Source organism: Zonotrichia leucophrys, unplaced genomic scaffold (assembly GCF_028769735.1).
Source record: "Zonotrichia leucophrys gambelii isolate GWCS_2022_RI unplaced genomic scaffold, RI_Zleu_2.0 Scaffold_50_376499, whole genome shotgun sequence".
Taxonomy (NCBI): Eukaryota; Metazoa; Chordata; class Aves; order Passeriformes; family Passerellidae; genus Zonotrichia; species Zonotrichia leucophrys.
This window is the reverse complement of record NW_026992255.1, coordinates 62,195-76,696: the sequence shown is the minus strand read 5'-3', so window position 1 is coordinate 76,696 and position 14,502 is coordinate 62,195. Positions and strand designations below refer to the sequence as shown.

The following is a 14,502-nucleotide window of genomic DNA, read 5'->3' as shown; positions in this document are numbered from 1 at the left end:
TGCCGGTGCTCTTCTGGGTGTTCATTCCAGAGCAGGTTTAAACAGTTCCACAGAAAAGAAAACCCACAGTTCAGAGAACTTCTCTGCCTCAGTATAGTAGGAATCCTAGTAAAATATATGTATTGTATAGGTGGCCTTGCCCCGATCCTAGTTGTTCTAAATGGGCTGCAGCTGTGATGTCCTTAATTGGGTGGCAGCTGTGGTTAATGAAGATAACTGGGATAAGGGGGGGGTGTGTGTATTTGGTGGTTGGCTGGTCAGCAAGAGGCTTTGAGGAGCCCTGACGAAGAAGCGGGAACAACTCTGCTGTAAAGAGCTGCTTGTGAGAAAACCAGCCAGGAGGTATGGGACTCTAGAAATATAATAACAACACCTCAGATAGCTAAAAGCAAAGGAGAGCTCTGTCCTGCTGTTTGTCCGTCTGCAGACAACACAGTCTAGGAGCAGGACTGTGTAGGAGTGAGTGTAGTTTCTGATAACAAATGGTGCGCTTCTTCTCTCCCCCCCCTTTGCTCTCAGAACCAGTCTTAAAGGTGCAAAACTTATTTCTGGACTAAACAGATGAATGGGGATGCAATTCAGCACCATGAAGTCACCCCAGGACACAAACACACAAAAGTAAGATATCAGGATCAGGTATGGAGTCAAATTACATAAATTCTCCTCTCAAGTAGTGGAGTCTTAAAAGTTTTGGGTCTTTTCAGTGAAATTTCATGTTGAGCAACAAAGTAGTAATTTCACATGACATTTTTTTCTCCCTGGTTAAAGTAAGTATGAAGTCCAAACATTAGGGCTATGTGAACAACATAGGTTGGAAAAAACGACCTCCCTCATATACCTTACCTGGTATTCAAAGAGTATGAAGGTTAGAATCCCAAGCATCAGCATGCAAGCTGTGTGTGAGATGCATTGACTCTCAGATGATGAATAATCTGCAAGATTTATGGCCTTCTAAAAAGAAATTATTATATTTTTGGGATGTTGAAATGAAATGCTTCTAAAGAATAGCTTATTGGTCTGGAATACACATAATAAAAAACTGAACTGTGAATCTTTGTAAAAAGTATTCTTCAGCATCTCAAAGCTGAAGCAGAGAGCTTAGAAGCAGGGAACAGGAAAAGGGGATTTATAGTAGTCATGTTAGTTAGTGCTCCTAGTACTCTTAGATGTCTTCCTCCAGACACACAAAACTAAAGAAAAATTACCCAGTAAATAAAAGTCTTGCAGTCAGTTAAATGCTTCTAATACTGTGAAGCTACTGATGCAATTTTTTCCCACAAGAAATAGATTACCTAAGAGCAAGCTGATATGGAAAAGAGTGCAGTAGGATTTCAAGTATTGTAATCAATTAACATCTGTGCAGATAAAGAAATTAAAGATTACTTGTTTTGTTCATGAGCCTTGTTTAATATGAGGTAAAAGCTGGTTCCCCAATAGTTTTACATTTCCTCCTATGAGGATTTGCTTTAAAAAGGGCTTCAATAAAGCCATGAACATTTTTTCTTCAGTGCTTCATAAAGAATAAACTTCTACAACCCAAAACAGAACTCAGTCTACTCCTAACTGCTTTTCTTTTTATCTGTCTTCCTCTGTCAGTCATTTATTTCTCTCTCACCTAGCTGGTCTCTATCCTGTTTTATTTTACATTTGACATTATAAAATTATCTGTTTGTCTGTGACCATATTGTCCTACTCTCTATTGTTTTCATTTTTCATTACATTTAAAGCAAATTTTTTTAAAGCCATTGCTTACTTCCCTTTTTTGTTTACCTTTTGGTTAGAGCTGAAATTTCTTGCATTTGCCTGTATTGCTCTGTGAGTGAAGCCCCTCTCGTTGGGCCCCAGAGGCTCCCCTGATGGGGGAAAACCTCCTTTTAACAGTTCTGTGCCAGGATTGAGAGACGCATAGGACTTTTTTTGGTCTTCAGGTTGCTGTGCATTGTTATCTTATCAGAAAATTGGCATGTCATCTGCCAGACTTAGCACACAAGAAAGTACAGCAAAAATGGTCACAAGATGTACGGTTTCAAGGTCTTTTAAAGCTGTTTTATCCAATTAACTCTTAAAATGTACTTTATTTCTACCTTTCTACCAATAACTAATCCTTTGTCTGTCCATGTAACCTCTGCACTGCGGCTTCCTGTGGCAAATCACCCTGTGCCACCAACACTGCAGAAAATGGAGTAGATGAAGAAGAAGCTTGAGACAACGCCCAAGATCGTCCATCTTGCCTCCTATCTACCTCTATACTAAAATCCCAAAACTCTAAATTTATCACCCTGTGACAAACTACACCATTCTCTATGATCTGTTTCACACACTTGTAGACTCCAGTCCATCCCAAAGTCTTGGAAGTCTTCTCCATGGGCCAAGGTTAAAGGCAGTGCTTCTCTGGGGGCCAGGACCCCTCAGGGCAGGCAGAGAAATATTCCCTGTGCCCTGGGTTCTAACATTGCTCAAATGATTTTATAAATTATTTGTTTCCATCTCCTATATTCTTCTTTACTTTTTCATATTTTAGCCCAACAGAAGTGACTTTTAGATTATATTTTTTCCAAGTGTAGGAAAACTGTCTATCAGAGGTAAGATAGGTTAGCAGCATCACTCAAAGAACTAAAAATATCTTTTGATTGCATTTTAAAACAGCTGCAAGCCCACAAAATTAATTAATCACACTGAAGTTCATGCATCTGCTAATATTTAATTTTGAAATTAATAGGACCTAGATTATTTAATATATATGCCAGATATAGAATACTGTAGGCATAAATTTGAAAACTCAATGTTAGCTACTCATATTTCAGTGCATTAAAATTTCTTCATTCCTTCTTTTATATTTTAAGAGAAGCACTTTATCTTTTTTGGAATATAATGTTTTAAGTGATTAACTACCCTTTGCTAATGGGAAATGAGAAGTCAAATACAAAAGCATATGTGTGGGGTGTGATATCCATGTTTTATCTTTCCAATTCCACCATTTTACTCCTAGTAGAGAGAATGGGTGGTTAAAATGCTTGCTTACAGATTCTTGTAGATTTTGTGATAGCTCCTGCAGATGTTAAAGGATGGTAATTATACAAGATGTTTCTAGCTTTTTTTTTTGTCATTGTTGTTTCTTTTTTATAAGTATTCTTTCTCTTTTACTTTAGATATGCTTGATACAGTGATTTTTCTTACTGAGTATCTGAAAACAAATATTCATATGACCATGCATTCTGACAATAAAAATATTGAATACTCTCTGGGCAACTTTTCTATGTAATAGAGGTCTGGAGTTTATTTTAAGGTAATGACTAAGATGTCATAGTCTTGAAATGATTCTGATTTTTTTCCTTCATTAGCAGTAATTTAATAGCTATATGGGTATTCATATTATATATATTTTTCTCTGAGAGCAAAATATTTAACTTCCTATTTAGTTAATTCATTTGTACAAATTGTGTTTACATAATCCAGCATTCAATTATGAAATAATTTCATATTGAAATATTTTCTTAAAACTCTCTGAAACTTTAGAAAATATTTTCTGCCCCCAGTAAACATTTTTTTTGGGAAACTAACTGATGCAGTTATGTTCCATTTATGTTATGTGAAATTACTAAAAGCTTTTCAGTCTCATGTCTTTGTTCATTTCTACTAACTCACAAAATTTGCTTGAAATAAGATTTACTGCCATGAATTAAGAAACTGTCAGCAAAAATGGACAATTTTTTTCTCAAGATTTTATTGGTGTCTCTTTTTTAGTTTGCACTTCCTATGTGGTAAAAGTTGTAACATCCTGTAGTGGTTTTGGTTTGCTAATTTTTCGTTTCTTGGGTTTCGGCACCAAATAATGTGGTAGATTGAGTGCTGGACAAATACCAATGCACCCACTAGAATTACTTACTCATTTTCTGTTGCGAGATAAGAATTAACAGGAGAGCAAAGCAGGCTCAAACTTTAAAGGGTATAGATAAAACTTTATTAACAGAACTAAAAGAAAAATAATAAGAATCAGAATAAACTTTTAAAACACTTTTCCTCCCCCCAACTCTCCTTTCTCACTGTCAATGTACAGAGACAAAACCTGGTATTTTCAGTCAGTTTACCACCTCTGGAATAGTCTTTCTTCAGTTCACTTAGGGAGAGAAGTCCCTCTTATTAAGATTATGGAGACTTCTCCACAAGAAACAGTTCTCTCATGGCTTCAATTTCCAGGAATAGCAGTAGTCCATAAATCTGCATTTGTGAAGTCCCTCCTATCTTTCACAGCCTCCCCACAGCTGCGTTCCTGGGCCATGTCAACTTATTAGGGTGCTATTTTTAAGGATGAGCTGTTCTAGCATAAAAACAAAAGTTCTCTTCATCTATCTCTGGGAAAGAGAGGTTTTCTTCTTCTATTCCTGGGGCAAGGTTTCTCATCGCTCTCATTTCTCTCTGTTCAAACTTCTCATTTGATCACAGCTCCTGCAACATCTGCTTATTTCAACACTAGTGCCTCTGTTAATGGCTGTGGTTAGAATGCTACATCCCTCCAATGCATTTAATGAGTTATAAGGAAAAAGAGTATGATGTATCAATTATATTCTTTTCCATAGCTTTACAAGAGGATTTCAGCCCAAAACTAAGGCATCTCCTCATTCTCCTCCAATCTAAAATTTGACTTCTTTACTGACCTCAGTGTCTCATGTTGTGTTTTACATGTCTTTGCTCTTTTCTTTCACTCGAAATAGGATCAATGTTTTGCAAGTTTCATCTGTGCAGTGAAAGAGTTAATATCTTGCTCAGGCCTTCGGGTGGTCATGTGATTTTTTGCAGGAGCTGTTTACCATGAAGATGAAAGTTTCTTCAGCGGCCGTGCTGGGAGGATGGGGGAGCAGCTAGGATTTCAGTAGCCAGGCTAGGACTCAGCTGCAGCACGCTGGGGCTGATGGCCTCCCCTCCCCTGCCTGGCAGCTTTGAACTGGTCCCACAGCCTAGTCTCCCCCTGCCCGGCCAACACGCTGGGAGGGGGAGAGGGAAATTCTCTCTCTAAAAGACAGAAGAGAAAGAGCTTTTCCCAGGCTTGCCTGTCTTTAAAATATGAATCTCGCAGAGGCGGATCTAGTTTTTTAAATTATTTCATAGGTTGTTATTTCTTAGAGCCTAGCTAGCTATTGGTTTTGCTAGACACAGAGGAAGCTCTTTGTAGCTCTTCTCAAAAATTACTTCCATAGTTAGCTCTTTCCCTTCTCACCACAAATCAATTAATGCAAAACCAGCACACATCTGAAATGCAAGAAAGCTTCCTCTTTTTATACAGTTCAGGTTTGGTTTAGAAAATTGGCTAAATGTTAAGCAAATTAATTATGGAGATTTTTTAAATATTAGAAATTAACTAACTTTTTTTTTATCAAGTGTTTGGTTTTTTATTATTAGTGGCACTACTACTAGTTTTGTATTTATAGTGGGATATATTGCCTGATAGAGGTATTCTCATAATTACTTTGATTGTTGAAATATTTTTGCATTCTTTTCTCCTTGCTTAAAGTCGGTATAAAATCTAAACATTAGAGTTTATTACATTTTCACACTATGCAGTTCTGGTCTCATGCCTGCCTGATTTCAGAATATGGACCTATGTGCCTCCATTCTTACAACAATGTGAATACAAAATCTAACTTTAGGTGTCTACCTAAAAGTGAGGCATGAGAAAAAGGACCAGTGTTTTATTTCTGGAACAGGAGGTGGGTGAAAAAAAACTTAGGTATGACATTATTGGTGTTAATTTTGTTTTGACAATATGCTTTTCCAGAATCAAAGGGCAAAGCCTCTGTTGCATGCCTTAATTTTGGAAAAATGTATATACATTTTGACTGGTTTCTGTAGATTATTTATTATTATGGTGGACCTAAGATATTGGATAAGAAGGAGATGATTTGTTATGAGCAAGTGGCCTCTGTGGACAGTCTTCAGTTTGACAAAACCAAGCTTAGTATTGGGTTCAAAGGGTAACTGAGACAGGGTTGCTTTGAATCCCTTTTTTCATTTCTCTAATTCTCATGTGCATTAGAGCTCATGAAATGTATGCATTGGGTGGGGTAAGTAATACTGTGAAAAAACTGTTATGATTATGGTATTTTCATGCTGAATAAGTTTGTTTAAGGTTTGTGACTTTGCATTTTTCTTCCCATGACCAATAGGGCAGAGTTTAATTTTGGCTTTTGTTTTGGTTAACCTTGTTAGCTAATTTGTATACAGTGCAGCTATAGATTGCATGCACATGTTTTGCAAATTTGGAGCTTTTCTTGAATATTTTCAAAATGTAACTTATGTGACAAGTAGTTTGTTTGGAGATGTTCCTCTATTTTTAGATTTTATTTTATTTAATAAGCTATGACCTTTGTTTTGAGAACTATGCTCTCAGTATGTATTGTTGCTGTACAAGCAGATAAATGAACACTCTTGGGATGTGCATACTTTCTTTGCATCTTGCCTTCAGTCCTTATCTAGCTGTTTTTTTGGGCCAGAGAACCAAGTGCAATTAATTGTACAGGTTATACAAAAAAGTAACTGTCACTGGAGCATAAAAAAGGTCTTGGGCACACTTGTTCCCTTTATGGACTCTGGTACAGACATATACTGGGTGGAGACAGAATGGAAACATACCCTGGAGTAAAGAGGTATTAACACTGCAGTTGTGTAACCCTGGTGAATCCCATAGCCGTCTTTGGGGTGCCAATTGCACCACTTCATGACTTTTTTAAAATGTTTTTATTTCTGTTGATCCAAAAAAAGAAAAACACAGAGATCAAAATTATTGACATTGAATTTTGTTTGATCATATTTTTCTTACGTAGTCTATATCTATTTGTAATCTACAGAAGGTTTGCTGTGTCTGTTGTAGTAAAGAAGCACTACCTTGACTTTGGAAAGTCTGACAGCAAATGTTTTTTTCTAACGGTACCATTTATAGGGCCGCACTATGTTGTTTTACATTTGTTAAGAGGTTTAGAACAAAATGGAAATCAAATTTTTGTGTGCTCATTTCTATTAATGTTTGTTAAATTTTTTTGCGGTAGTCCAGTAGTTTATTCTTGTATTGGGTTTGCATGGCAAGGTTTTGCTAGAGAGGAGGTACAGGCGTGGCTTTTGTGAGAAGCTGCCAGAAGCTTCCCCTATGTTTGATAGAGCCAATGCCAGCTAGCTTCAGGAGAGACACATTGATGGCTGTCATGGTTTGAGCCTGGCACAGAGCCAGTGCCCCCATGAAAATGCCCTCACCCTGGTGTCTGCTGTGAGATGTGACCAGGAATAAGCAAAACAGGCTCCAGCTTAAACATAAAGAACACTTTATTACCTAAACTACAGGAAAATAGGGAAAAACTATAAGGAAAAGAAAAAAAATTGAAAACCTTACAAAAAACCACTTTCCTCCTCCCCACTATCTGACTTTCCCAATCCGATACATTCTCCCAAATCACCAACTGCCCAGCCTGGCACCACACTTTAGTATACTCAAACTTCAGTTCATGAAGAGGAGAGGAGTCCTTCTTGTTCCATAGGCTTCCCCTGGAAACACACTGAAACCTCGTGTGCTTCCCTGTCACTTCGGCACCGCCCGGGAAAAAAGTCCTTTTGCCGCTTGTGACATCTTCCTTCCATGCCCAGTGCTCTCACCACCGTGCATGGCCAGAGCTGCTTTTAGGGTTGTCTTTCAAGGATGCCTTGTCTCACTCCAAAAAGGCACAGTCTCTGCTTTGGGACATCTGTCCCCCCCATATTTTTCCAACCCCCTGGGGCCGGGGGGTCCTCACGATGAACCCTCCTGGTTCTGAGCCACTGCTTCCCCCTAAGTGCAGTCTCTGTGTCACAGGAACAAACTGAGTCCATGGCCACAAGAAAAGTCCAGCCAAAAGGCCACTCCAAATCATCTCTCCCCATTCAATCATCTCCACGTTCTTCGGGCCAGGTCCTTGTCTCATCTCATCTCTTATCTCCCTTCTTATTCAGCTTCGAGGAGGATTAGCATTTTTGCAAGGCCCCAATCATGAAAGAAAGGGGTTAAAACTTTCAGTCTCTGTCTGTCCCGGAGCTGCGGCACTCCCACACACGCTGCCGCTCCGGCCGGGCACTCTCCCCCCCCTTCTCCTCCTGGGCCGGCTGCTATCACATTCGGTGTCGCCGGCTCTCTCTCTCCCTCCTGGGGGGAGATGGCTGCCCGAGGGCTGACTCCCTGGGATCTTCCACCCTTCCATCCTCGAGGGCCTCCTCACCTCCCATCTCTGTCCAGGCCCAGGGCCTACCACGTGGCTGCCCCTCCCCCGCCCAGCAGCAGCGGCTGGACAGGGGAGGGAGATCTGACTTCTTCGTCTCGACGTCCCAAGAGAGCCTCCCAGGGCCAGAGCCCTGCTTTTTAACCCCTGTGTATTCTCGGAGGTGTGTCCAAACCCCACTGGCTACACCAGGTGTCAGTATCAAACTCCGAACATCCATTGGTTTGACCACAGCATCCCAGAATTCCCACTTCTTCCTGGTCAAACCACCACAATGGCCAAGGCCATCAGTGATGGTGGTACCACCTCTGGGATAACATATTTAAGCAGGGAAAAAAAAGACCTGTGCAACAGCAACTGCAACCAGAAGAGAGGAGTGAGAATATGTGAGAGGAACAACTCTTCAGGCCCCAAGATCAGTGGAGAAGGAGGGACAGGAGGCGCTTCAGGTGCCAGAGCTGATTCTCCTGTAGCCCATAGTGCAAGACCATGGTGAGGCAGCTGTGCCCCTGCAGCCCAGAGAGGTCAATGGGGGAGAAGAGATCCACCTGCAGCCTGTGGAGGAGACCCACACTGGAGCAGGTGGATGCTTGAAGGAGTCTGTAAGCCTGTGGGAAGCCTGCACTGGAGCAGGGTCCTTGCAGGACCTGTGGAGAGAGGAGCCCATGCTAGAGCATATTTGCTGGCCGGACTTGTGACCCTTGTGGAGGACTCATGCTGAAGCAGTCTGTTTCTGAAGGACTGCACCCCATGGAAGGGACCCACGCTGAAGCAGGTGAATGCCTGAAGGAGGCTATGACCCCATGGGAAGCCTGTGCTGGAGCAGGGTCCTGGCAGCACCTGTGGACCTGTAGAGAGGAGCCCACACTCAAACAGGTTTGTTGGCAGGACTTGTGAAACTGCAGGGTAGTCATGTTGGGAGCAGCCTGTTCCTGAAGGACTGCACCCTGTGGAAGGAACCTGCACTGGAACAGGGGAAGAGTGTGACGAGTGGTTCCCTTGAGGAGGAAGGAGCAGCAGAAACAGTGTGACAAACTGACCACAAACTCAATTTCTTGTCCCCCTATACCACTAGGGGAGGAGATAAAGAAAATTGTTAGTAACATTAAGCTCAGGAAGGAGGGAGAGGTGAGGGGGAGGTGTTTTTAAGATTTGGTTTTCTTTCTCATTATCCTGCTCTGATTTGATTGCTAATAAACTCATTTCCCTGAGTCTGTTTTGCCCATGACAGTATTTGGTGAGTGATCTCTCCCTGCCCTTATCTCAACCCATGAGCTTTTCATTATATTTTCTCTCCTCTGTTCAGTTGAGGAGGGGAGTGATAGAGGGGCTTTGGGCACCTGGCATCCAGCCAAGGTCAACCCACCACAATTCTTTACTGCTGCTTCTGCTCAACTAGGTGCTTGACATTGGAGAACTATAGTAGCACCAATAATTCAAAGATCCTTCAAGGATCATTTAAAACACAAATCTGCTGAGTACAAAACATGAATAACTTTTACACCTGCAGGGTGCACTCAGACTACACTAGAACTTATAGTTGTGCAGAAACAGGCTTCCTGTCTCATCTAAGTATTTTAACAGGTGTTCTGACATAACAGAACTTTTCTGCAGTGTATTTCAGTATTTCTTTTGAACTGGGTGTAGATGCAAAGTTAATATATTATCAATCTTCTTTTTAAAAAACTGAAAAGATGTGAATAGTTTGGTTTGGAAGGGTTTTCCTTACTGTTATGATTTTTATTAAGAGTTAGAATCATAATGATATTCCATTAAAAAAAAAAAAACAGCATCCTCCATTTCTATGACTAAGCTACAATGTCATATGTTGCTATATCATTTGGTAATAAAGGTTAAAAGGCCAGAATAATTTCATTGTACCGGTCTCTGAAAGCTAAACTTAAAGGCACATACCACAGTCAAATAGGAAGAATCTTGTATAATTTTAAGTTTTTGGAGGGTGGGAGTTTTTTACTTAATTCACAACATGTGATCCAATAAAATTGTGTGTTTTCTGGCATGAAATATTTGTATTTTTAAGAAATTTTTTTAATACATTTTTAATGTTTTCTTGATGTTCCTATGCATTTTTTTAAAGCTGGCTTCATTCAAACTCTGGATTGAAAAGGGACTTTTGAAAGCTGAAATCTTTTGCGGTAAGGCTTTTAAATACTTTTTTCCCCATGAAACCAGTACTTTCTGGGTTTCATTTGGTTCTTTTTTTCTGCCTTTCTTTTCCTCTACTTTCTCTGTCAGCTTAAAACTTTAATACTCCCTTGACCTTTTAAAATTTAAAACATTAAAGGATTGAAAATAAAGCTTTTCAAAAAAGCGCAAAATATACTGGATATTTGTGGTGGGTTGACCCTGACTAGATGCCCGGTGTCCACCAAAGCTGCTCTATCACTCCCTTTCCTTAGCTGGAGAGGGGAGAGAAAATATGATAAAATGCTCATGCCATGGGTAGCCCAAAATGTTATTGTATTCCATATCCATCTGTGCCCAAAAATTGTTACTGTCTCTTTAAGGACCAGCAGTTCAGGCAGAAACAGAATCAGGAGTTCAGGGGATGGTAGGGCAGGTGCTTTAAAGTCTGCTCTTTCCCAGGCAGCTCACTCTCTTTTTTTTGACTCATGATCTTTGCCTTGCTGGCTTCTTGGGTTTTGCCTTAGGCAGAGCTCGCTCTTTCTTGGTTGCTTTGTTTGGCTCTTGGTTTCTTGTTATAGAGCCAAGGCAGCACGGGCAGATCCTTTTCCTTTTTGGACTCTCTTTTTGGTTTTTTTTCTCAACTTGGGGAGACTGCCTTGGGGCGAATTCTGAGCAGTGGCCCCTGCTCCAGCAAGCCAGTCTAGATCGCCATTGGTGCCCAGCCAAGGGGAGAAGACCGTGAGCTGCCCCAGCCCAGCCACCTTGTTTTGCCTGCTCCTGTCATCTCCTGCTGCAAGGAAGGTGAAGTCCCATCCCTCTGTGAGTTTCTAGCCCTTGATCCAGAGAATACCAGTTGTAGCTCCAGACGTCAGGGAGATAAGCAGAGCGGGACATGGGAGGAAGACTGACACCATCTTTCCCTTTGTCCTTCAAACCACATGCTTGCCTGCAGAGGGCCATCTTGGGGGGATATGCCTGGCATTTTGGGTCTCTCTGTTCTTGGGGGAAATCTGTGAGATTTAGCAATGTTTTATCTAGCCGTTATTTACTGGTTTGGTTGTTTTGAGGTTTTTTGCCTGTTGCTGTTCCACTTGTTAGTAAACAGTTACTGTTTCACCTATTTCCACTTGTATTCATTCCTCATTGGTGGAAAGGGATTTGTTAGAACTTATAAAAGGAGGCAACTCATTCCAGAGTGTTGTCCTTTAATTTGTCTTAAACCAAGACAAATTTGTCACCCAACTTAAGGGGCGTGAGAGAGAAAGTGGAAAAATTACAATTTTGTCTGGAACATTTTATACTGGATACAGAACTCACTGGTCAACATGCTGCCCTGTTTAATCATGGGTCTCTGGCACCTAGGCTTATATACATCTCCATATATATGGTACAATTTGCCTGGGAAATGGTTCTTTTTCAGATCGGGGACACAAACCAAGATTGCTTTGTTGGTGCACTCTGCAATATCAGTTTTCGTTAAAATAACATCAGAGGCAATGAGATGTGTATTCGCTGCTGTTTTGTCTGTCTTGGTCTCAGCTGCAACTTCTGGGCGTTTAGTAATAATCACCCCCAGCCTGTTGGAAGAAAAGTAGGGGATGATTTTTCCCAGCCTTTTACATCCTTCTCCCCCTTCAGGTCTGACACATCACCTTTTGAGAATGTTCATTTCCGTCTGGATGTTAAAGACACCATGTTTTTGTTGTTATTTCTGTTAACTCTCCTCTATATGGCCTACAACACATTTAGAATCAGGGCTGAGATTTTCAGGGTGGTTGCTCAGAGATCTGCCTCAGTGGTGGAAAATCTGGAGTGGCATGGGATGTGGGAGGATATAGGCTATATCCTGAAGAAAAACTCTGCCCCAATAGTTTGGAATTTTGTTCCTGAACAAATTCAGAACCCAGATAAGGTAGGGAAATTTCTGAAAGAAAATTGCAATGACAGCTTCAATGAGGGGTAGCTCATTGCACTGTGCTGGGTCCTGGCTAATGCTTATCGCACACCTTACAGCAGCACCTACAGCTGGAGGGTAAGGAGAGCAAATCAGAGGACACCATGGTCACTCAGTGTGCAGTTAAACCAGAAGGGCAGCCTAAGCCAATAGCAGTTGCCCCCATCCAGAAAAGGAAGTATAAGACCAAATCCATTTACCTGATGAATGATAACAGGGAGGCAGGACCCTCACAGGAAGCAATCAGAACCAGAAATAATCACCAAATCTTCATCCTTAGAAAGCCTGTGCAATCTCAGGAAAGACCTCGCCTGACAACACAACAAGTATATTGAGCTTGTTGATCTGAGTCTGGGACACTGCAGTGATGGTTCAGTTTTGGATGGTATTAAAGCAAGGCACTTGGGATCTCTGTTGTGTCATGAGTATCGACCAGGGGATCGTGAGGAAGTCCGAACCCCTCAGCCTCTGGACGCAACTCTTGGCCATTGTGAAGGAGAGATACCATTGTCCAGAAGATCTCCAGCTTCAGCAAGGCCCTAGGAAGACCATGGAGCAATGAATCCAATGCTTGCGAGAACGGGTTGTGCTAGAGATCCTTTTCTCAAATGACAAAACCACTAAGAGTCCAGACCTGGTAAAATGTACAACACTGATGTGACTCAAACTCGCATGACAGGCATACTCACATTTCCTAGCGTCACCACAGTGGAATGAGGAAAACGAGATAGTGGGTACTATGGCTTCCTCTTGTTAGTTATTCAGGTACAGGGAGGGCCTTCCTCCACCCATCAGAGGTGATTTGAAAAGGGAGCTGAGCAGGTGGTTCCCTTCCTCTCATTAGCCATTCAGGCACAGGAAGGGGCTTCCTCTGCCCATGGTAGATGGTTTAAAGAAGGCTTTAGGGAGCATACTGACCTAGAGCAGGCAAACAGGGGCATGGCATGTCTTGGAAGGCATTGCATGGCAGTTTGTGCAGACAGGGCAAGCGGGCAGGGTTGCAGCCATCGTCCTGGTAGTGGAGTTTTATTTTGTGTTGGGATTTTGTTTGGTTGGTTGGTTTTTTTTGGTTTTTTGTTTTTTTCCTTAGCAATGGTCTCCAAACAATCAAAAGCTATAGCTAATAGAAGTATACCAACCCAAACAGAACCCCTCAAGGAGGACACATTTGTCAAGACCCCTTTGTGCAAGGAGTGTTTGAGCCTGTCAGTAGTACCAGGGGATGGTGCAAAAGATGCCTGCATGCAGTGCAAACAGGTGAATGATCTGCTCTGTCTGGTGGTGGAGCTTAAGGAGGAAGTAGAAAGACTAAGGAGTACTAGGGAAAGTGAAAGGGAAATAGACTGGTAGAGTTTCACCCTTCCATCCCTGAGAGAAGCTCACCAGGAGTCAGAGGACTCCCATGCCTCTTACCATCAGACAGAAGGAGGAGACCTAGTAGATGAAAGGGAGTGGAAATAGGTCCCTACTCGAGGAGTTAGTAAAAACACCTCCCGACCCCTATCACCCACCCACGTGTCACTTCAGAATAGATATGAGGCCCTGGATGAGGAGGGTCAGCCAGATACCAAAGAAAATGATCTGGCTGGAGAGCCTCCCAATTAGACTTTGTCTGTCAGATGGATCACTACCTCTAGTATTAAAAAGAAAAGAAGGGTAGTCGTAGTAGGTGACTCCCTCCTGAGGGGAACAGAGGGCCGTTGTATTTTGACTGAACCCATCCCACAGGAAAGTCTCCTGCCTCACTGGGGCCTAGGTACAGGATATCACTGGGACACTGCCTTAGCTGATTCAGCTCTCTGATTAATACCCACTGCTGATACTCCAGGTTGGCAGTGATGAGATTGAAAAGAAGAGCACCAGGGCAATTAAAGGGACTTCAGGGCTCTGGGTTGATTGGTTGATGGGGCAGGAGCAGAGGTGGTGTTCTGCTCAGTCTCTGATAGCAGGGACAAATGATGATTAAAGAAAGAGAACCCACATTATCAAAAAGTGGCATAAGGGCTGGTACCATCAGCAGAATTTTGGGTTCTTTGATCATGGGGCAAGTTTTATGGCACCTGGCCTGCTAGAGCCAGATGGGCTCCATCTGGCTAACAAGGGCAAAAGGATTCTAGCCCATGAATTGACAGGACTCATTGAGAGGGCTTTAAACTAAGTTCAGGG

The 14,502-nt window shown here is 41.8% G+C and overlaps 1 protein-coding gene across 3 annotated transcripts in view; it reads left to right on the top strand.

Annotated features, from left to right (window-relative positions):
- The window catches only part of LOC135460510 (guanine nucleotide-binding protein G(q) subunit alpha-like), a 125,916-nt gene that overhangs the window by 93,069 nt on the left and 18,345 nt on the right, over positions 1–14,502 (top strand). The window contains exon 3 of one of the 3 annotated variants that reach the window (XM_064737368.1): positions 2,176–2,636. The exons of 1 other annotated variant lie outside the window; for it this stretch is intronic. In XM_064737368.1, coding sequence (XP_064593438.1) covers positions 2,176–2,187 — 12 coding nt within the window. In that variant the 3' untranslated portion in view covers positions 2,188–2,636. Of the gene's footprint in view, positions 1–519; positions 671–2,175; positions 2,637–14,502 lie in introns of those variants that run through there. One more of the 3 variants, XM_064737369.1, reaches the window with a different exon arrangement.